This window comes from Fundulus heteroclitus, chromosome 5 (assembly GCF_011125445.2).
Source record: "Fundulus heteroclitus isolate FHET01 chromosome 5, MU-UCD_Fhet_4.1, whole genome shotgun sequence".
In the NCBI taxonomy this organism is placed as follows: Eukaryota; Metazoa; Chordata; class Actinopteri; order Cyprinodontiformes; family Fundulidae; genus Fundulus; species Fundulus heteroclitus.
This window is the reverse complement of record NC_046365.1, coordinates 42,957,597-42,982,114: the sequence shown is the minus strand read 5'-3', so window position 1 is coordinate 42,982,114 and position 24,518 is coordinate 42,957,597. Positions and strand designations below refer to the sequence as shown.

Below are 24,518 nucleotides of genomic sequence, written 5' to 3'. Positions count from 1 at the left end.
GGGAATAATTTCCACTGTTATGCTGATGACACTCAGCTATATTTATCCATAAATCCTGATGAATCCAATCTATTACCATCTAATGTAGAACAGATTACTGGGTCAATGTGAGCTTCTGAGCTTTCTGTGTCTCTGCTCTGTCTTCTCTAACATAGAAAGTACTCCTGGGTCAATGTGAGCTTCTGAGCTTTCTGTGTCTCTGCTCTGTCTTCTCTATCATAGAAAGTACTCCTGGGTCAATGTGAGCTTCTGAGCTTTCTGTGTCTCTGCTCTGTCTTCTCTAACATAGAAAGTACTCCTGGGTCAATGTGGCTTCTGTGCTTTCTGTGTCTCTGCTCTGTCTTCTCTAAGCCCCAGTGGGTGGAGGCAGATGAGCGTTCACACTGAGCCTGGTTCTGGTTCTGCTGGAGGTTCTCCTCCCTGTTAAAGGGGAGTTTTCCTCTCCACTGTCGCTTCATGCATGCTCAGTATGAGGGATTGCTGCAAAGCCATCAACAATGCAGACGACTGTCCACTGTGGCTCTACGCTCTTTCAGGAGGAGTGAATGCTGCTTGGAGAGACTTGATGCAACCTGCTGGGTTTCCTTAGAGAGGAAACTTTCTCACCAACCTGGAGGATCTGATGGAAGCTGACTTTGGAAAGAGGCTTGAGATGATATGTATCATGAATTGGCGCTATATAAATAAAACTGAATTGAATTTAATTGAAATGGATGGATGGACGGACGGATGGATGGATGGATGGATGGATGGATGGATGGATGGATGGATGGATGGATGGATGCTGTATCTTCTCACTGTAATAACGTGGTAATGACGCATCCAGACAGCCTGTGATTGGCCGCCTGGAATCAGGGGAAACTCTCCCCGTCTCCGGCTGAGAAATGGCGCAGATCCAGGCCAGACTTTCAGGACTTCAGGTCTTCTTCAAAGAAGGCCGGTTGTTCTGTAGAACATGAGCAGCAGAAACATGCAGAGTAATGCAGCTTTCTCTAAAGAGAAAGAAGTGTAGCTGGAATTAACTTTAAAGTATAAATAATTGTATTATCTCACACTTTTTTCCACATAAATCCAGCGATAGGTTCTCCCAGGAGACCACCTGAGCTGACAGAAGAGTCTCTGTTTTCCCGGGTTAATGTTACCAGGTGTGCATGCAGAGACCTGACGCTGCGGCGCAGGGCTCCGCGCTGCTCCTTGTGTAACAGCAGGTAAACTGCGGTGAGGGAGGAATGCTGCTCAGGTGTGGAGCAGGAGGAGGAACATGGAGGATCAGCCTGTAATTATTATCCTGCAGTTTATTTAACCTGCCTCTGACTGACACACAGGCTGTTTGTGCTCACACCAATTAACGGAGGAGGAGGAGGAGGAGGAGGAAGGAGGAAGGAGGAGAAAAGCGCGCAGCGCGCAGTGCGCACAGACACACAGCCAGAGGAGCGCGACGCGACGGCGGCGTGGATCATGTCTCTGACCGGGAAGGTGGCGCTGGTGACCGGAGGAGCTCAGGGTATCGGCAGAGCTGTGGTCCAGTCTTTGCTGGAGAAATCGGTCAAGGTTCGGTTCCGCTCCAGCTGCTGTTCTGCTTTCTGCCGCACTTTGGCCGCTCTGCCGCTGCTTTCTGAGCAGATCTCATCTTTTCCTGCTTTTAACCCTTCAGCTTTGGACGAACTTTCTGCCGAACCGGACCGGTGAGCGCTGGTTCTGTTGGTTCCCTGGTACATGCTGGTGGCAGAACATGCAGTGCATGTTTTAGTGAGCCTTGCTTTTAGAAATGTTTCTGAGAACATCCAGAGGAGCAGTCTACCGTTCAGCATCACAGCAGAACCTGCGGAACCCGCGGTTTCACAGGTTCTGCTGTGATGCTTCAGCAGAACCTTTGCTTTCACAGGTTCTGCTGTGCTGAAGCAAACAGCAGCTCCAGGCTCTGCTCCTGCAGGGATGCTCTGTGGGTTCTGCCTATGTTCTGCCTGTGTGTTCTGCAGGTGGCCGTGGTGGACCTGAACAAGACGCTGGGGGAGCAGTGCCAGGCCCAGCTGGAGGCCGGCTTTGGAGAAGGAACCAGCATCTTCATCCAGTGTGACGTGACCGACGGAGATGCTCTGAGAGGTGATGACCTGCAGGAGGAGATGTGATGAACGGTTCCACTGCAGGGTTCAGGTTCCTTATTTATGAAGGAGGAAGTGCTTTTAAAAAGCTGTGAGTGACGCAGGAACTTCAGTGAGTCACCCGTCCAAACGAAGCTCAGCTTGTTAACCTTCATTTGACTAAATTTAGATTAAGTTGATGCAGATGTGCCGCTGTGGCGTTCCCCTGCGATCGCAGCGAGGTTCTGTCTGACTTGGGCAACGTTCCCCCTGCAGGCTGAGGACGCGCTGCGATCTGTGAGCTGATGTTCCTGCAGATCAGATGGCTCCTGATAAAGTGTGTCTGCAGCATGTGTGTGGGAGCTGGCTGCTAACCGCCAGCTGTCTTAGCGTGGAATGCTGCAGGTGACGACACATGCCGGTTCTTCCACCTCTGGTTCCCTGAAGCTGTTTACACAGCCACATCTGTCAGGAGGCCAGCAGCCCGCTCTGTGTGGAGCAGCAGCCTTATCTGTGTGTCTACAGGCCGCTGGGCCTGGACCTGCAGGAAAACCCCGGTCCTGACGCTGCAGACTCTGATTCCTCAAAAGCTGGAACGTTTGTCGCGTCTCCACTGAGTCCGGAAAGCTGGGTTCTGGTTCAGGTCCAGGCACACTGAGGCAGGGAAACCAGGTGAAAGTTGCTAACAATGCAGGAAGTAGGGCGCTCTGTCCAGCTGCTGCTGCAGATCCTCTCCGGCTCCATCAGTCTGAACTGGAGGGTCAGTAAGTCCTAGTCAGTCCTAATGAGTCCGCATGAGTCCGCATGAGTCCGCATGAGTCCGCATGAGTCCGAGGATCCAGGGTTCCTGCCGTTTGGCTGCTTTCATCCTGTCTGCAGTCAGACCTTCAGGAAACTAGGAGTTAAAAGTGTTTCTGTGCTTCGAGTCTCGGGTTTCATCCTGGAACGTTCTGGGACTGTGGAACTAGACTGAGTTCCTCCTCGTCTCACCAAGCAAAAATCAGAAGACCTGAACCTGGTCTTCAGTCTGGATGAAAGATGTCGACCGACGTTACATCGTTCTGTTTGAGAACACATTTAGATGAAAACCGCCCACTTCATGATCCAGCAGCCTCTAGAACCTCCTTCAGCACCTTATAGAACCTTCCTCAGCAGCTGTTCTGTTGGACTTTGTCAGTCTCTGACATCGTTGTGAGGTCTGGACTTTGACTAGGCCGTTGCACACCTTAATTCTTTTAATTTTAACACATCCTGTTCTAGATCTGTGAGCGTGTTCTAGATCATGGTTCTGTTGATGACCCAGTTTGGTCCAAGCTTCAGTTTCTGGACAGCTGGACTCACATTTGACCCTGGAGAACTTTGGCTGTGGCTGCAGAACAAGCCCAGACCACCATTCCTCCGCCTCTCAGTTTTCTGTCTCAGCCTACATGACCTAAACGATGGGAACCTCACCGGCTCCAAGACTTCTGTTGGAGCATAGATAGATCTAAAACAACCAGGACCGCAGGTTCCTGCTTTAATAACTCACTTAGAACCATAATGAGACCTTAAGTCTCAGCTACATGCTTCAGGCTGAAACTTCTCTTTAAATCTTATACAGATTTACATAAAGCATTTTAAAATGACACAGTGAACATGGATGCTGCTGATATGGAGGCCATACTGGGACATAACTCGCGTCTCCAGACAAACCCTGAAGGTGTGAATCCTCCAGGTTCTCTGATCCTCTCTGTCTCCGTGTAACAGACGCCTTCCAGAAGACCGTGGACCAGTTTGGACGCCTGGACATCAGCATCAACAACGCTGGCATCAACAACGAGAAGAACTGGGAGAAGACCATCCAGGTCAACCTGGTAAGATCTGACCCAGTCTGCGTTTCAGGTCACGTCCTAAAGAACCCGTCCGCCACAGAAACAAACCCAGAATTACACCTTGTTACTTTAACTTGCTGCGTTTTCTTGGAAACACCTGCTGACCGAGCTGATGGGCTAAACTCTGTTTTACTGCCAGCATCTAACCAGCAGCATCACTGAGGACATCATGATAGGAGAGCAGGACCATGAGAATGGACTTAAATCCAGCCCAGTAATACATCATCTGCATAGAATGGAGATATCTGTGAACTATTATGGGAAAAAACAAGAGCTCCACAGTCATGGCTAAAGGTTTGGGGATTATTGTCTAATTTCTGGGCTTTATTGTTCTTTGGACCAGTGAGACCCAATAATCAACAGGAGAAGACAGAATCATCAGCAAAGTGCTGCATTTGACAGAAAAACATGAAAATAGAGCTCTGAAACTGACCAGGAGGCCCAGAACCACTGGGTCCTCTCTGGGCAGAACTCAGTCATTCATGTCTGGTTCTGGTCCTAAAGGACCGGTTATCTCTATGGTTTAGGTGGTTTCTGGTTCTGGACACCAGGAGTGAAGCAATCATCTTATAAGGAGAAAGGACATTTTGGACCAATCTGTATAATATGATTGATTCTGACTTTGTAAAGTGCCTCAAGATGACATGTTTCATGAATTGGCGCTATATAAATAAAATTGAATTGAATTGAAATGAATTGGATCAACAGAACCTGATGCCATGTTGTTGGACCCAACACTTCTGTCGGGTTCTGGAGGAATATTGCACAGTACCTCCTCTTTTAAAACCCAGGAACATTTCTTTAAAGTCTTTTCCTCCTGCTGGTTCTGTTGCTCATCGGTTGCTCAGATCATTTCCTCTGTGGGTTACCGTTTGTCTGCTCAGGGTTTTGGGTTTTGTCTGATCTTTGGTGTTTTTGGGTTGGACCCGTTCTCACAGAGATCGTCTGGAGAGTGAAGAAAAGAGACAGACGTGTTTCTGTTGAACAGTTCTCTGTAACTGGATCAGATTCACTGACTTTTCTGACCAGGGTTTTAGAGAAGGTTGTGGTGGAGCAGTGAACTGTGAACTGCGGTTCTGGATCGGTGGAGCATTCTGGATCACGTTCAGTCAGGTTTCATAAATCCTGCTGCTGGTTCAGATCTTCAGCTTCTCGTCCTGTCGACCTTCCAACCTGCTGAACAGGCTGAGATCTTTCAGGCTCTGCTTTGAAGTGGTTCTCCTCACGCTTGTCTGACAGATCAACCTTCTTGGTTTGATGTGGCGCGCCACAGGGCTCGGTTCTGCTCGGTTCTGCTCGGTTCTGCTCGGTTCTGCTCGGTTCTGCTCCCTGCTGGTCCGATACGGCCATCTTTTAATGATATTTCCCATCATTGTTATGCAGATCATATCCAGTTGTATATTTGTTTTTTTCCAAATTAAGTTTTGAAACTGAAAATGTTACTAAATGCTTGGATTAAAATAAAAACTGGATGGTTGAAAATCTTCTTCAGTTAAATGAAGAAAGAAAAATAAAATAATTAAATCAGCAGACAGGCCAGCTAAGAACTTATCTTTTGAACTTTGCTTTTGTTTAACCTTGTCTTCTGTATTTTTTTTACCTTTTTATTAATAAAGTACTTTGTGGTTTTATAGGGTGTTTGGTAAATAAAGTTATATCTTCTCATCCCTCAGACCTTCACAGCTGCTTTACTTTGTTTTTTCTGATTTCCTGTGAAAACCACCAGCTTTAGTTTCTTTTCTTATCAGAAGTGTCACATCATGTTTGTTCCTGTTTCACCGCCTGCTCTCTGTCACAAACATTAACAGCTTCTCCGTCTTTATCTGCAGACCTCGGTGATAAAGGGAACCTATTTGGCTTTGGAGCACATGAGCAAAGAGTACGGCAAAGAAGGAGGCACCATCATCAATGTGTCGTCTATGGCAGGTAACACACATGTGCAAAGTAACACGGGGAAGCTGGTTGCTGTGGTTACTGATTGGCCCACGCAGCAATCAGTAACCACAGGGCAGATTATCTGGATCTGAGGTCACACATCTTTGCACGGAGGAAAAACAAATTTTAAAAAGGGGAAGTTTACCATCAGAATAAGTTAGAAATGAACGCTAAACATGAGTGAAATGTAAAACGTCCACAGAAACCTTTAACTGACAAACATTAGGCGGTATCTGCAGGCCATCGTGTTGTTTGGGAGCGGTACCGCCGTGGCGTGCAGTGCAGGGACTTTAACTGGAGCTGGCGCTGTAGTCAGGCCCAGACTGAGCTTCTCAGCAGCTGATGCTGGAGGTACAGCAGAGGATCCGTGATGCTGCGGGCCTGTCTCTCTACTGAAGGTCCCATGCTAGAGCACACGGCATCAAGAAGTCTTTGGAACACCAGAACATTTAAAGGAGGGTTCTGCAGACATAAAGTCATATTTCCTCTACGTCCACCTCTGCAGACGAGGACTGGAGGTTCTGTTCTTCATCCAGTGGGGATGCTGGGTTCTCCTCTGTGACAGGAAGCTGGATCCTAAGATCCATCAGGTTTCTGTGGGAGGAAACAGCCGCACATCGGCCCTGAGAGCCGACCCTGTTGCATTGTGGGAAGGAAAACGGGCTTCATGACCTTGAAACTGACCGTGCTGGAAGCATGCAGTAAGCTTTAAATAATCTAATTTTCTCCATCTGTAGTAACAGAGGGTGGATCTGCAGAGAGGAACCATTAACTCAGGCAGACAGAAGCTCAATTAAAGCTTTTATCATCCTGCATCAGGCTGACTGACCTGCATGATGCTCATCAGCAGAAGCTCTTATCTTGCTCTGCATCGCTGTCAGACCTCAGAGCAGGAAACCACGTTCTTTCTAAGATAACTTCCTCCTCTGTCCTTGCGGTGATTAAAGCAAACAGTCTGCAGATGAGCAGATAGTTAGCTCTGACACGGAGCCACAGCCAGGCCCTTTCTGGAAGCTCTCCCTCCAGCCTCTGCTGCTGCTGCTGGGGTTCTGCAGGAAGGAAAGAACTCGGCTCCCAGATCACGGATCCATCAGAGCCGCTCCGCTCTGCTTAGCTTTCCCCGTTTTACAGGTTTAGGCCGCCGCTGTGAGGAATGTGAACACAGCTTGTTTAGAATAATCGAATGCACTGAAGCAAACACACTAAACCTGTAGGAGGAGGTTCTGCAGAGAAGAAGAAAGGAATGTTGAGATTTTCTTTATCTGATCATCAGATGTTTCTAAAGTTTAATTAATAAAGCAGACAACAACTCATTAACTTTTAAATTGTGCCTAAATCAAATCAATTTAAGCAGCTTGTAGTTCTGTAAATTGACCGATTCAAAGGAGAAGTATGCATTAGACCGTCTTACCTGCTCATCCACTCTTCAGGGGGATCACGTGAAAAAATCTCCCAAAATCCTCTCTGGTCTTATTTCTTTCTTCTTCACATAAACATGAACACGGTTCATTTCTTGTGACTCTCAGCCATGTTCAAAGTCTGCAGTGAGAGCAGCGGAGCTACAATAAACAGCTAGCCGCTAAGCTAACTGCTAAGTTAACTGCTAAGCTAACCACTAAGCTAACCACTAAGCTAACCGCTAAGCTAACCGTTAAGCTAACCACTAAGCTAGCCGCTAAGCTAGCCGTTAAGTTAACCGCTAAGCTAACCGCTAAGCTAACCGCTAAGTTAACCGCTAAGCTAACCTCTAAGCTAACCGCTAAGCTAACCGTTAAGCTAACCACTAAGCTAGCCGCTAAGCTAGCCGTTAAGTTAACCGCTAAGCTAACCGCTAAGTTAACCGCTAAGCTAACCTCTAAGCTAACCGCTAAGCTAACCTAGCGAGTCAGAATGATGATATGTGGGACAACCAGTAGATAAGATGATTCCTCCAGAACCTGAGGAACAGAGGGGATGAGAGCAGGAACAGAACTCTGACCAATCGCTGCCATTCTCACCGCACGGCAGCGATTGGTCAGAGTTATTACAGGCCTGCAGCTCCCACTAACTTACCATTTGATCTCATATTATTTTTATAACCTCCTTTTTCTGAATACATAATATATTGACTACTGCCAGGATGGACGGACCATTTCACCCAGAATCACTAAACGTGTTTCTGAACAACCAACTATAGCTTTAACTCATAAAAAGACAAATAAAAGTGAAGTTGTTGGATGTGGGAGGTCCGCTCTGAACATGAACCAACTCACCTGTGACCCAGACAGACCAGCACGGACTGTTCTGTGAGGAACCCGCTGTGACCTTTGACCCAGCTCTGTCTGTCTCCAGACTGACATCAGTGACGTCTTCACCGCCGCGCCGCGCAGTCGGTTCCTGGTCTCCGTCGGTTGTTCTGTGAAACCGGTCACATCATTTCCAGAGTTTCAGGTTCTTTTCCAGAGATTGGTTCTCTGACCCTCAGCAGGCTGTTTCTGCCTGCAGAGTAACGTCAGCGCTCAGAACCTGCCATACCTGCCGTTCCTCTAACAAAGGCGGACGTGTCCAAACGGGGACAGCTACCTCAGCGTGCAGCGTTAGGGGAGCAGGAATGTTTGTTTACCAAGATGTCCGCCGTCGGACCCTGGTGGAAGAACCGCTGTTCCTGAGCTGCCATGTTCAGAGTCAAGGTTACACGTCTGAGCCTGGAGAACTCGTCTGTTCTCTAAAACTGCTCTGCGTGTGGTCCCAGACGTGAGCGGCAGCGTTTTCCTGAAGGACGGGAAGGAATTCAGCACATTCCTCAGGGCTTAGAGGCCAGATGAGCCTCTGTCGTCATGTGGCGGCGGCTGCTTGCCGTGACCCGCCTGCCGACTCAGCTGCTGCTGATCCCTGTGACGATAATCAGAAACACACAGGATCTCCTCCAGGGACAGAAACCGCTGGACGAAGCTGGACGAAGCTGGCAGAGTGGGAGAGGTCAGGGACAGGAAGTAAAGATGGCTGCAAGCGCTAAGAGGTGCAGCCGTAGAGAGGAGACGTTGTCAGCTCAGAGCTGAGCGCATGGAGCTCTCTGACCGGGACAGAACCGCCTGACCCGATCTGTCTGACGGAACCGGCTGACCCGAGCTCTCTGACGGAACCGGCTGACCCGATCTCTCTGACCGGGACGGAACCGGCCAACCCGATCTCTCTGACGGAACCGCCTGACCCGATCTCTCTGACGGAACCGCCTGACCCGATCTCTCTGACCGGGACGGAACCGGCTGACCCGAGCTCTCTGACGGAACCGGCTGACCCGATCTCTCTGACGGAACCGGCTGACCCGCATCGAGCAGCAGCTAAAACCGACTCTGTTTCTGTCTTTCAGCCTTCATGCATTCGCCTCACCAGCCCGTCTACACGGCCACCAAGCACGGCGTCATCGGCTTCACCCGAGCCATGGCGGTGAGAGGAACACGCAGAACCCCCCCCTCGTGTCCGGCCTTCCTCCTCCTGCCTCCTCCTCCTCAGCAGCTCTCTGTGGTCTTGTTTTCAGGACGCGTCCCTGCTGGGCGACTACGGCGTGCGCATCAACGCTCTGTGCCCCGCCTTCGTCGACACGCCGCTGCTGCACACGGTGGAAGACGAGGACAACATGGGAAAGTTCGTCAAGTTCAAGGACGACTTCAAACGCGACATGAACAAGTTCGGAGTCTTAAAGTAAGTTAAGCCACAGCGCCGCAGGAAGGTCATTAGAACGCCATTAGAACGCCATCAGAACAGCATTAGAACGCCATCAGAATGCTATTAGAACACCATTAGAACGCCATTAGAATGGCATCACAATGCCATTAGAACACCATTAGAACGCCATTAGAATGGCATCAGAACACCATTAGAACGCCATTAGAACGCTATTAGAATGCCATCAGAACGTCATTAGAATGTCATCAGAACGTCATCAGAACGCTATTAGAACGTCATTACAACGTCATCAGAACGGCATTAGAACGCCATCAGAACGCCATTAGAACGCCATCAGAACGTCATCACAACGCCATTAGAACGGCATTAGAACGGTATTAGAACGCCATTAGAACGCCATCAGAACGGCATTAGAACACCATCAGAACGGCATTAGAACACCATTAGAACGTCATCAGAACGCTATTAGAACGTCATTACAACGTCATCAGAACGGCATTAGAACGCCATCAGAACGCCATTAGAACGCCATCAGAACGCCATTAGAACACCATTAGAACGGCATTAGAACACCATTAGAACGGCATCAGAACGCCGTCAGAACACCATTAGAACGGCATTAGAACACCATTAGAACGCCATCAGAACGCCATTAGAACGGCATTAGAACACCATTAGAACGCCGTCAGAACACCATTAGAACGGCATTAGAATGGCATCACAACGCCATCAGAACGCCATTAGGACGGTATTAGAACGCCATTAGAACGCCATCAGAACGGCATTAGAACACCATTAGAACGGCATTAGAGCACCATTAGAACAGCATTAGAACGCCGTCAGAACACCATTAGAACGGCATTAGAACACCTTTAGAACGCCATCAGAACGCCATTAGAACGGCATTAGAACACCATTAGAACGCCGTCAGAACACCATTAGAACGGCATTAGAACGCCATCACAACGCCATTAGAACGCCATCACAACGCCATTAGAACACCATTAGAACGCCATCACAACACCATTAGAACGGCATCACAACACCATCAGAACGCCATTAGAACGCCATCAGAACGCCATTAGAATGGCATCACAACGCCATCAGAACGCCATTAGGACGGTATTAGAACGCCATTAGAACGCCATCAGAACGGCATTAGAACACCATTAGAACGGCATTAGAGCACCATTAGAACAGCATTAGAACGCCGTCAGAACACCATTAGAACGGCATTAGAACACCATTAGAACGCCATCAGAACGGCATTAGAACACCATTAGAACGGCATTAGAACACCATTAGAACGGCATTAGAACGCCGTCAGAACACCATTAGAACGGCATTAGAACACCATTAGAACGCCATCACAACGCCATTAGAACACCATTAGAACGCCATCACAACGCCATCAGAATGCTATTAGAACGCCATCACAACGCCGTCAGAACACCATTAGAACGCCGTCAGAACACCATTAGAACGGCATTAGAACGCCATCACAACGCCATTAGAACACCATTAGAACGCCATTAGAATGGCATCAGAACACCATTAGAACGCCATTAGAACGCTATTAGAATGCCATCAGAATGTCATCAGAACGTCATCAGAACGCTATTAGAACGTCATTACAACGTCATCAGAACGGCATTAGAACGCCATCAGAACGCCATTAGAACGCCATCAGAACGTCATCACAACGCCATTAGAACGGCATTAGAACGGTATTAGAACGCCATTAGAACGCCATCAGAACGGCATTAGAACACCATCAGAACGGCATTAGAACACCATTAGAACGTCATCAGAACGCTATTAGAACGTCATTACAACGTCATCAGAACGGCATTAGAACGCCATCAGAACGCCATTAGAACGCCATCAGAACGCCATTAGAACACCATTAGAACGGCATTAGAACACCATTAGAACGGCATCAGAACGCCGTCAGAACACCATTAGAACGGCATTAGAACACCATTAGAACGCCATCAGAACGCCATTAGAACGGCATTAGAACACCATTAGAACGCCGTCAGAACACCATTAGAACGGCATTAGAATGGCATCACAACGCGATCAGAACGCCATTAGGACGGTATTAGAACACCATTAGAACGCCGTCAGAACACCATTAGAACGGCATTAGAACGCCATCACAACGCCATTAGAACGCCATCACAACGCCATTAGAACACCATTAGAACGCCATCACAACACCATTAGAACGGCATCACAACACCATCAGAACGCCATTAGAACGCCATCAGAACGCCATTAGAATGGCATAACAACGCCATCAGAACGCCATTAGGACGGTATTAGAACGCCATCAGAACGCCATTAGAACGCCATCAGAACGTCATCACAACGCCATTAGAACGGCATTAGAACGGTATTAGAACGCCATTAGAACGCCATCAGAACGGCATTAGAACACCATCAGAACGGCATTAGAACACCATTAGAACGTCATCAGAACGCTATTAGAACGTCATTACAACGTCATCAGAACGGCATTAGAACGCCATCAGAACGCCATTAGAACGCCATCAGAACGCCATTAGAACACCATTAGAACGGCATTAGAACACCATTAGAACGGCATCAGAACGCCGTCAGAACACCATTAGAACGGCATTAGAACACCATTAGAACGCCATCAGAACGCCATTAGAACGGCATTAGAACACCATTAGAACGCCGTCAGAACACCATTAGAACGGCATTAGAATGGCATCACAACGCCATCAGAACGCCATTAGGACGGTATTAGAACGCCATTAGAACGCCATCAGAACGGCATTAGAACACCATTAGAACGGCATTAGAGCACCATTAGAACAGCATTAGAACGCCGTCAGAACACCATTAGAACGGCATTAGAACACCATTAGAACGCCATCAGAACGCCATTAGAACGGCATTAGAACACCATTAGAACGCCGTCAGAACACCATTAGAACGGCATTAGAACGCCATCACAACGCCATTAGAACGCCATCACAACGCCATTAGAACACCATTAGAACGCCATCACAACACCATTAGAACGGCATCACAACACCATCAGAACGCCATTAGAACGCCATCAGAACGCCATTAGAATGGCATCACAACGCCATCAGAACGCCATTAGGACGGTATTAGAACGCCATTAGAACGCCATCAGAACGGCATTAGAACACCATTAGAACGGCATTAGAGCACCATTAGAACAGCATTAGAACGCCGTCAGAACACCATTAGAACGGCATTAGAACACCATTAGAACGCCATCAGAACGGCATTAGAACACCATTAGAACGGCATTAGAACACCATTAGAACGGCATTAGAACGCCGTCAGAATTCCATTAGAACGGCATTAGAACACCATTAGAACGCCATTAGAACACCATTAGAACGCCATCACAACGCCATCAGAATGCTATTAGAACGCCATCACAACGCCGTCAGAACACCATTAGAACGCCGTCAGAACACCATTAGAACGGCATTAGAACGCCATCACAACGCCATTAGAACACCATTAGAACGCCATTAGAATGGCATCAGAACACCATTAGAACGCCATTAGAACGCTATTAGAATGCCATCAGAATGTCATCAGAACGTCATCAGAACGCTATTAGAACGTCATTACAACGTCATCAGAACGGCATTAGAACGCCATCAGAACGCCATTAGAACGCCATCAGAACGTCATCACAACGCCATTAGAACGGCATTAGAACGGTATTAGAACGCCATTAGAACGCCATCAGAACGGCATTAGAACACCATCAGAACGGCATTAGAACACCATTAGAACGTCATCAGAACGCTATTAGAACGTCATTACAACGTCATCAGAACGGCATTAGGACGCCATCAGAACGCCATTAGAACGCCATCAGAACGCCATTAGAACACCATTAGAACGGCATTAGAACACCATTAGAACGGCATCAGAACGCCGTCAGAACACCATTAGAACGGCATTAGAACACCATTAGAACGCCATCAGAACGCCATTAGAACGGCATTAGAACACCATTAGAACGCCGTCAGAACACCATTAGAACGGCATTAGAATGGCATCACAACGCGATCAGAACGCCATTAGGACGGTATTAGAACACCATTAGAACGCCGTCAGAACACCATTAGAACGGCATTAGAACGCCATCACAACGCCATTAGAACGCCATCACAACGCCATTAGAACACCATTAGAACGCCATCACAACACCTTTAGAACGGCATCACAACACCATCAGAACGCCATTAGAACGCCATCAGAACGCCATTAGAATGGCATAACAACGCCATCAGAACGCCATTAGGACGGTATTAGAACGCCATTAGAACGCCATCAGAACGGCATTAGAACACCATTAGAACGGCATTAGAGCACCATTAGAACAGCATTAGAACGCCGTCAGAACACCATTAGAACGGCATTAGAACACCATTAGAACGCCATCAGAACGGCATTAGAACACCATTAGAACGGCATTAGAACACCATTAGAACGGCATTAGAACGCCGTCAGAACACCATTAGAACGGCATTAGAACACCATTAGAACGCCATCACAACGCCATTAGAACACCATTAGAACGCCATCACAACGCCATCAGAATGCTATTAGAACGCCATCACAACGCCGTCAGAACACCATTAGAACGCCGTCAGAATACCATTAGAACGGCATTAGAACGCCATCACAACGCCATTAGAACCCACACAGGTTGCGCTTCACAGCTGTAGAGTTCTCTGTTGCTGAGCGTCGGCTGATGGAGCAGGACGTGCGGTACCGCTAAATAGAACCCAGTTACCTCCAGAACCGGCGTGGGTGATTTAATGCTGCCGGGTCTGGCCTCAGAGAAGGTCAGAGAACCCAGCAGACGGGTCATGCCTCCATGTTTCTGTTCCTCCTGGAGAACGTCCACATAGCGGCTGACTTTCCTGAGAAAGCCGGACGTTGAAACTATTCCGACTATAAATAAACCGGTTCTGTTGTTCCAGCAATCAGAGCCGATGATGTCAGACCGCCTGTGTTGGTTCTGGCGCCGCCGCTCAGCAGCAGGAGAACCGAGGTCCAGAAGGTTCCCGGTTCCACCAGGACCAGCCGCAGCTTCAGCGCTGCTCACATGGGTCCAGAACCGTTCTCTGCACAAACAGGGAGGAGAACACTGTTGGACCAGAACCAGGAACCATGCAGGAAGAACAAGTTTAGAACATCTGAAGAACAGCGGAGGGCGTCCTGACCCGGTCCGTCTGGTTCTGGGCCGTGAACGAAGAACCGAATCCAACCAGCTCAGAATCCGTCTGTCACAGATCTGTAGACCCGACCAACGTTAGAACAAAGTGGCTCAAAGATCAGAACCCCATCAGAACCTGTGGTCCGGTCTCAAATAGCGGACAGATTAGCAGAACCCGGGTAAACGAACCAAAGTACAAAAAGGAACCCTGAAAGACCTTCAGAACCTCTGGAGACGTTTGGACCGAAGAATAAATTCAGGGCTGCAGGAAGACAGAACTGAGGAGTGGAAGCAGAACCTTGCCCGGTCCGTTTAGGTTCTGCTCGTGACCCGTCTGTGTTCTCCTCTGCAGGCCGGAGCTGAAGCAGAACCTTGCCCGGTCCGTTTAGGTTCTGCTCGTGACCCGTTTGTCTCTGTGTTCTCCTCTGCAGGCCGGAGCTGAAGCAGAACCTTGCCCGGTCCGTTTAGGTTCTGCTCGTGACCCATTTGTGTTCTCCTCTGCAGGCCGGAGCTGAAGCAGAACCTAGCCCGGTCCGTTTAGGTTCTGCTCGTGACCCATTTGTGTTCTCCTCTGCAGGCCGGAGCTGAAGCAGAACCTTGCCCGGTCCGTTTAGGTTCTGCTCGTGACCCGTTTGTGTCTGTGTTCTCCTCTGCAGGCCGGAGCTGAAGCAGAACCTAGCCCGGTCCGTTTAGGTTCTGCTCGTGACCCGTTTGTGTTCTCCTCTGCAGGCCGGAGCTGAAGCAGAACCTAGCCCGGTCCGTTTAGGTTCTGCTCGTGACCCGTTTGTGTTCTCCTCTGCAGGCCGGAGCTGAAACAGAACCTAGCCCGGTCCGTTTAGGTTCTGCTCGTGACCCGTTTGTGTTCTCCTCTGCAGGCCGGAGCTGAAGCAGAACCTAGCCCGGTCCGTTTAGGTTCTGCTGGTGACCCGTTTGTGTTCTCCTCTGCAGGCCGGAGCTGAAACAGAACCTAGCCCGGTCCGTTTAGGTTCTGCTCGTGACCCGTTTGTGTTCTCCTCTGCAGGCCGGAGCTGAAGCAGAACCTAGCCCGGTCCGTTTAGGTTCTGCTCGTGACCCGTTTGTGTTCTCCTCTGCAGGCCGGAGCTGAAGCAGAACCTTGCCCGGTCCGTTTAGGTTCTGCTCGTGACCCGTTTGTGTTCTCCTCTGCAGGCCGGAGCTGAAGCAGAACCTTGCCCGGTCCGTTTGGGTTCTGCTCGTGACCCGTTTGTGTTCTCCTCTGCAGGCCGGAGCTGATAGCTGAAGGGATGATGAGGCTGATCACAGACAGCAGCCTGAACGGCGCCGTGATGAAGATCACCTACTCAAAGGGAATCCACTTCCACATGTATGAACCCATGTCGGCCTGAGGTCCGACCCGCCAGAACCCGACCCGTTCAGAACCCGACCCGTTCAGAACCGGTTCCCCCTGCAGGCGTCTGAGCTGCTTCTACGTGTTCTGATCTGAGACCAAAGCATTTCTGTAAAGCTAAACTGGTTCTTTTCCTCAGAATGGACCCTGGTTCTGTCAGAACCTCAGCTGTTCTTGGTTCTGACGCGTTCTGTAAGAATTTCCCTGAAGGTCTGTACAGAAATATGTTCCTTCTTTCTATATCGAGATGTTTCTGAGTGGAACTGCTTCCTGTTTGCACGGTTCCAGCGAGCAGAACCGCTTCCTGGTGGACCCAAAAGGACCAAATCAGCTCTTCAACCAGCGACAGAACACCACTGGAGACGGTTCTTCTGACCGGTTCTTCTGACCGGGTCGCTGACGTTCCTGGACAAAACAAAGTTCTCCTTCTTTTAACTCTCAGGTTCTTATCTTTAATTAAGGGCATTAATAAAAGTTCTGACCGGTACCAGGTTCTAAAATCAGTCAAATCCAACCTCAGGTGGACAAAAACATCAGTCTGTCATTGTTGTGGAGGAACTTGGGTCGGTTCTCCTCTCATGGATTGTTCTGCATGTAGAACAGGCCGGCACATGGAGAACCCGTGATGATAGTAGTAAATGTTGGGATGGCGCTACAGCTGCCGGTAAATACAGAAGACGTTCCTGCTTTAGGATCTCAGCTGACATAGAACCCAGATAATAATTAGTTTATCCAGAAACTCCTTCAGAACCTCATCCTAAATCCTGTAGAACCTCCAGCAGCAGCTCCTAGAACCTCTCGGGTTCTGGTCGTTTCTTCCCGCTCTGACTGGGCAGAACCTGCTGGCTTCATGATTAATTTCTCTGTTTTTGTTCACTTGAAGTAACATTTAAATGGTTTTAGAACCCGGTGAAGGTCAGAACCTTTTATAGGCATCCGATAGAATAAAGTGGGCGTTCTTCTTCTTGTCCCGGTTCCTCGTCTCTGTAAGCCGGTCCAGTTTAGCAGAACCCTGAGTTACAGCAGCAGCTGATCTGCTGACGTCATCATTCTGTCAGCAGAACAGCTGCCCTCCTGGTTCTGGTTCTGGTTCTGTTCTCACCAAGCCTCCCATTCCACTCTCTCTCTGTAGCTTCTGGTGTTCCCCAGGGTTCTGTCCTCGGTCCACTGCTTCTAAGTATTCCCCCCCCCCCCCCCCCCCCCCCCGCCTCCTGACATCCTCGATGTTTTAAAAGTCGCCTCAAAACGTCCTTTTTTAAAGCTGCTTTCTCTCTATAAATGTTTTATTTTGTTCTTGTTTTACATTATTGATGCTTTGTTGTTTTATTGCCATTTGTTCGGCTTTAATTTTGTACATTGTGCTTGAGTGTTATTAAAGGCTCTTTTCAAATAAAATGCATTATTATTATTATCAGCAGTTAGCAGGCGGGTCACATGTGGGTCCAGTTTGAGGCTCTGAGCACGTCTGCAGCCTAACGCTAAGATCTGGACCTCAGAACATGTCGGAGAACCTTTCAGGTCTGGAGCCCGGAGGCGAACAGGGCATCCTGATTGGATGATCCATGTCAGCTGACCAAGCTCCCCAGATAACCGAGCTGCTCTCCTTGTTCCTGAGGCAGAACCGGGCTTCCTGCGGACCAGTTGGGTCGGGTCTCCTGTTCTGTCAGACGTTCCTGGAGGCTGAAGATAGACCAGGGAGCAGGAGGTCCTGAATATAAAAGGTCTACAGGAGACTGAAAGCGAATGAAAGTCAACAGGAAACCAGGAAGCCGCCTCCTCCTGGGCCCCGCCCTGCAGGGAGGCTTCAGGCTTCAGGCTGGTGGATGTTGGTCTGCAGCTCCACAGGCCAGAGTCTCCAGGAAGACTCCAGGATCTGATGTTCTCCATAGTTTCCACCATCTAAGGACCTACAGTCCAGCTGAGGAGCTTTAGCAGCCATTGTGTGTCACTGCTGAATGATTTTATGGGTCATAAAAGTTACTTTTGCAATAATACTTTAGACAATCTGCCAGTAACGCGTAAACAGAGCGAAAAGGTTCAAACTTCCCACGTTTCATGAACGCATCGGTTTTTAACGGGCCTCCTCATTAAACCGGGTTCTGCTGATGTCTTCAACACATGATCATGTTACCCTGAGCTACCTCTATAGTTATGCTGCTATAGGCTTAGGCTGCTGGAGGACATCAGGGTCTATTTCTCTCTCTCTGCTGAGTTCTCCTACTGCTCTCCAATCTGCATTGTTGGTTGTTATTTCAGCTTTTAACTTTTTGTTCTCTGTCATTTTTCTCTTCATAGAAGGTACACCTGGTCTGGCGTTCTGTTAGCTGTGACATCATCAGGGGAGGCAGATCATCCTCTATTACCATCTAACATAGAAAGTACTCCTGGGTCAGTGTGAGCTTCTGTGCTTTCTGTGTCTCTGCTCTGTCTTCTCTAAGCCCCAGTGGGTGGAGGCAGATGAGCGTTCACACTGAGCCTGGTTCTGGTTCTGCTGGAGGTTCTCCTCCCTGTTAAAGGGGAGTTTTCCTCTCCACTGTCGCTTCATGCATGCTCAGTATGAGGGATTGCTGCAAAGCCATCAACAATGCAGACGACTGTCCACTGTGGCTCTACGCTCTTTCAGGAGGAGTGAATGCTGCTTGGAGAGACTTTATGCAACCTGCTGGGTTATTTCCTGTTCTACTGCATTCTGCATCCAGAACCGGGGATGTTGGGTCTGCAGGCTTCATCTCCTCAGGACGATGCATTCACTGAAGCTCAGACATTTTAGAACCCAGAGACAGGAGCCCGGTTCTGTCTGGAAGCTCTTCCAGAACGGCGCTCCCTCCCTCAGAGGCGTATGATCGCGGCGGTTCTTCCTGTTTGGGTCACTTCCAGCGTTTCCTCGCTGGGGGAACGTTACCGGAAGGAACCAGACGGGATTCCTGCGCCGCTTCCGTCCAGAACTCTTTCCAAGAAACCAGAGAGAGGCAGCAGATCCAGTTCAACCAGCTCAGCGACTTTTACCATCAACCTTCTATGGACTGAAGAGCAGACAAACCAGAACATAGAACCCGGTCAACTGGAAGGATCCAACCGGGCCTCTCATGCAGAACCCAGACCCGTTCTTCCATGTGGAGAACCTGGACTAACGTTTCTTCCTCCTGGTCCAACAGAGGAAAGGTGTGTCTGCAGCCTCTGCTCAGTACCGGTCCGGTCTGACCCGGCAGCGCCGACTGTAAACGGGCTCAGAATCTCTCGTTTGTTCTGCAGGAACAAATATTTATGGCTCTGCAAACATGATGACTATCAGGAGCTGTGAGGTCTGGAAACAGGGAGGTTCTGCATTGTTATCAGAATTCCTCCTGACAGCGCCGTCACACGCCAGCGGGTCCAGCGGGTCCAGCGGGTCCAGCGGCTCGGTACCACTGGGTTCATTCCTTTCTGCTGACATGAGTGAATTATTATAGTAAATGTCCCCATGCGGGCTCATAAGAGCTGTGAGGCAGGAGGAGCCCCCCTCGCCACCCCCCCCCCCCGTTCGGCCTGAAGGTGGAGGAGCTTTGACCCAGAATTCAAGATGGTTCTGGACCCCTTTGGTTCTGTTTTCCTCACAGGAGTCAAACATCGTTCTTTGAGTCATGATTAAAGGAGCAGAGAGTGGTTTTTCACCACTAGGTGGAATTTGGGCTCTCTACCCCCCCCCCCCCCCCCCCCCCCCCCCCCGACCCCCAGCTGCTCCCCTCCTTCATAAACCTATGATTGTCTAATATTTCTGTAAGATGTTCCACAAATGGGTCACAGAACATTTTTAGCAAACTAGGTAAGTTCCAGAAAGACCCAGAAGGTCCCAGGTTCGAGTCCCAGCCAGAGGTTGTTCTGCATGGAGGTTGCATGTTCTGCCCACGCATGCCTGGGTTCTCCCTGGGTTCTCTCTGGGTTCTCTCTGGGTTCTCCCTGGGTTCTCTCCTGTAGATCAGCTCATGGACCTGGTGCTGGTGGAGGAGTCAGAAGGTCTCTGGCAGAAATAACTTCCATCTTTACTCTAGAGTCCATTTTTGGTTCTTATATTTTTACCCGGTGTGTTTCTGGATGCACGTTTCTTTTTTCCAGGTGTGGAACGAGCAGATTTAAAACTTTTCTCTGCAGTTACAACATTTGATCTGTTAAAACGACCAAAAGTATTTACAAATGTTTTAATGCATTTATGGAGATGTTTTCCTACTGTGGTGCCCTGTAACGGGTCCCTGGGGGTAATAAAGACGATCGATTGTTGATTAATTAATTGATTGATTAATTGATTGATTAAATAACTGAATGATTGATTCATTGGTTGATTCATTAATTTGTTAATTGATTGATTAATTAATTGATTGACTGATTGATTGAATGACTAATTGCTTAACTGATTGATTGATTAATTGATTAATTACTTGATTGATTAATTGATTGCTTAACTGATTGGTTGATTAATTAACTGAATTATTAATTGATTGATTGCTTAACTGATTGATTAATTAACTGAATTATTAATTGATTAATTTATTGATTGCTTAACTGTTTGATTAACTGATTGATTAATTGGTTAATTACTTGATTAATTGATTAATCGCTTAACCGATTGATTGACTGAATTATTAATTGATTAACTGAATTATTAATTGATTATTGACTGATTGATTAATTGCTTAAGTGGTTGATTAACTGAATGATTAATTGATTAATTACTTGATTGGTTGATTAATTAATTGATTGACTGGTTGATTGAATGATTAATTGATTAGCTGAATTATTAATTGATTGATTGATTGATTGAATGACTGAATTATTAATTGATTAATTAATTACCAGAATGATTAATTGACTGATTGCCCCGCTGTGGGACACTAAAGGATTTCTCTATCTTACACTGATGGACTCCACCAGTCAGGCTGTAAATCTCTTCGTCTCTTTGTTTCTCGCAGACGTTCCTCATCAATCTTCCCTCCTTCAGGTCCGGCTGCTGTTCTCAGTTTTTGGCCCTTTTCCAAACCGGGGCTCTCCAGGAACCCGTGTGAGCTCAGCCAGAGGTCACCGGCTCTCACTGGGGGGAGGAAGAGGAGGAGGAAGAGGAGGAGGAAGAGGAGGTGTTCAGCGTTGGACCTGCCGCCTCCACCTCCTCAGCTTCCAGACGGCCTCCTTGTTCCTTCCAGCCGCTTTGTTGGACAACAGAACAATGAGCTCTAATGGAGCGTTTCCACTCCGCTTCACCTTCTGGTTTAGCTTCTCACTCTGAACAAAAGCAGGAATGAACTGAGGAGCAGGTTCTGCTGGAGACCGACCCAGAAGAACCGAACGAGCCCACTGCAGAACCTCCAGCTTTCTACGCCTCTTATTTCTGCTGATGTCAGCGTTCCTCTTCCTGCTGAGATCAGAACCAGGTCCACAGCACCAGCTCACAGGCAGTGTGGTTCTGAAGACCCGGGAGAAGTTCTAATGAGATTAATGTGCTGTGAACTTTGGGTCCATTTAAATCTCGTGTTTTCTATAGTTTAATACATTTATTTATGGCCCAGCGGTACTTTTCACTCCCCTGCTGTACGGTTCTGGTTTCCATCCTGGTTCTGAAACACACGACCAGACCTTTACCCGTGCGGTACCGCTGAACCTGGACCGGCTTCTCGTGTTCTGTGGATGCGGAGAAGCTTTAGGCCTTCGGTTGTTCTGTGGAACCGGTTCCTCTCTGGGTGAGAACCCTAAAAACAGTTCTGGACCCGGTGGAGCCGGGCCCAGAACTGACCGGTTCTGACCCGGGAGCTCCTCAGTGTGGAGCTGAGTGACCGCAGAGCGCCATCTGGTGGCCGCTGTGTGCAGCTGCTGCCATTAAATCCAAAAGAGACGAAACCCAGAACCAGAACCAGAACCAGAACTGCTGACCCAAACTCTGGGTCGGATGCTTGAATACCCGATCATTTAACACCAGAACCTCTGCAGAATAATAAAACCTCAGTTCTGCCTTCATAGGAACGTTGAAACAGTTATTTTACTTATTTAACATTTTATATTAATAAAATATTTATTGATATTTTTGTGTTTTTATGCACAAAGCTGTGAAGAACAGAAAAAGCCTGGTGTAGGTGTGCATGGTTCTCTTTATTCTGGGTTTTTACAGATTTATTTCCTGTATTTACATGCTGAGAAAAACACAAAGTGACTTTTCCTCTTTTCCTCACGCCACAGCTACGCTAATCAGAGGCGGAGTCTAACGAAGCGACAACCCGCGTTAAAATCCCGGCAGCTGCCTGAAGCCAGAGCACAAAGGTTCACCGCCATGGAGAACATTTAAGATGTCCTGCAATACCAGCGACTCGTTATTGATTTAAACTAAACAGCAGCAGCAGGGTTCTTCATCATCATCATCATCATCATCATCATCATCATCATCATCCTCGCCTTAATGGACTCTAGTCTTTCCCATTTTGAAGAGTGCCGAAGAGAACCAGACCTCGCTTTAACCGTAATAAACGCTAATCAGCGTTTATTACGGTTAAAGCGTTAAATGATCCGTCTAAGAACGAAATTTTATTACGAGAACGTTTTATTAAAAACTGAAACAAGAAGAAAAGAAAAGAACCTTTTCAGTGTGTAAAAACCTCCAGAAGTAGAAGCAGAACTTCTGCTGCTGTGGAGGAAACACGGGTCAGAACGTCAGGGTTCTACAGGCTGCTGCAGGTTCTATAGACTGCTGGAGGTTCTACAGGCTGCTGCAGGTTCTACAGGCTGCTGGAGGTTCTACCGGCTGCTGCAGGTTCTATAGACTGCTGGAGGTTCTACAGGCTGCTGCAGGTTCTATAGACTGCTGGAGGTTCTACAGGCTGCTGCAGGTTCTACAGGCTGCTGGAGGTTCTACCGGCTGCTGCAGGTTCTATAGACTGCTGGAGGTTCTACAGGCTGCTGCAGGTTCTATAGACTGCTGGAGGTTCTACAGGCTGCTGCAGGTTCTACAGGCAGCTGGAGGTTCTACCGGCTGCTGCAGGTTCTACAGACTGCTGCAGGTTCTACCGGCTGCTGGAGGTTCTACAGGCAGCTGGAGGTTCTACAGGCTGCTGCAGGTTCTACAGGCAGCTGCAGGTTCTTCAGACTGCTGCAGGTTCTACCGGCTGCTGCAGGTTCTACAGACTGCTGCAGGTATTACAGACTGCTGCAGGTTCTACCGGCTGCTGGAGGTTCTACAGGCAGCTGGAGGTTCTATAGGCTGCTGCAGGTTCTACAGGCTGCTGCAGGTTCTGCCGGCTGCTGCAGGTTCTACAGACAGCTGCAGGTTCTACAGACAGCTGCAGGTTCTACAGACAGCTGCAGGTTCTACAGACTGCTGCAGGTTCTACAGACTGCTGCAGGTTCTACCGGCTGCTGCAGGTTCTACAGACTGCTGCAGGTTCTACAGACAGCTGCAGGTTCTTCAGACTGCTGCAGGTTCTACCGGCTGCTCCAGGTTCTACAGACTGCTGCAGGTTCTACAGACTGCTGCAGGTTCTACCGGCTGCTGCAGGTTCTACAGACTGCTGCAGGTTCTACCGGCTGCTGGAGGTTCTACAGGCAGCTGGAGGTTCTATAGGCTGCTGCAGGTTCTACAGACAGCTGCAGGTTCTACAGACTGCTGCAGGTTCTACAGACTGCTGCAGGTTCTACAGACTGCTGCAGGTTCTACCGGCTGCTGGAGGTTCTACAGGCAGCTGGAGGTTCTATAGGCTGCTGCAGGTTCTACAGGCTGCTGCAGGTTCTACCGGCTGCTGCAGGTTCTACAGACAGCTGCAGGTTCTACAGGCAGCTGCAGGTTCTACAGACTGCTGCAGGTTCTACAGACTGCTGCAGGTTCTACAGACAGCTGCAGGTTCTACAGGCAGCTGCAGGTTCTACAGACTGCTGCAGGTTCTACAGGCTGCTGCAGGTTCTATAGACTGCTGGAGGTTCTACAGGCTGCTGCAGGTTCTATAGACTGCTGGAGGTTCTACAGGCTGCTGCAGGTTCTATAGACTGCTGGAGGTTCTACAGGCTGCTGCAGGTTCTACAGGCAGCTGGAGGTTCTACCGGCTGCTGCAGGTTCTACAGACTGCTGCAGGTTCTACCGGCTGCTGGAGGTTCTACAGGCAGCTGGAGGTTCTACAGGCTGCTGCAGGTTCTACAGGCAGCTGCAGGTTCTTCAGACTGCTGCAGGTTCTACCGGCTGCTGCAGGTTCTACAGACTGCTGCAGGTTCTACAGACTGCTGCAGGTTCTACCGGCTGCTGGAGGTTCTACAGGCAGCTGGAGGTTCTATAGGCTGCTGCAGGTTCTACAGGCTGCTGCAGGTTCTACCGGCTGCTGCAGGTTCTACAGACAGCTGCAGGTTCT

The 24,518-nt window shown here is 48.7% G+C and overlaps 1 protein-coding gene across 1 annotated transcript; it reads left to right on the top strand.

Annotated features, from left to right (window-relative positions):
- The first annotated feature begins 898 nt into the window (after positions 1 to 898).
- hpgd (15-hydroxyprostaglandin dehydrogenase) lies at positions 899 to 17,565 on the top strand. Its single transcript, XM_021310896.2, has 7 exons — positions 899 to 1,551; positions 1,980 to 2,103; positions 3,828 to 3,934; positions 5,782 to 5,878; positions 9,237 to 9,313; positions 9,405 to 9,568; positions 16,045 to 17,565. The coding sequence occupies exons 1-7, from the start codon at positions 1,459 to 1,461 to the stop codon at positions 16,166 to 16,168; spliced, it is 786 nt and encodes a 261-aa protein (XP_021166571.1). The 5' UTR covers positions 899 to 1,458; the 3' UTR covers positions 16,169 to 17,565.
- The last annotated feature ends 6,953 nt before the right edge of the window (positions 17,566 to 24,518 follow it).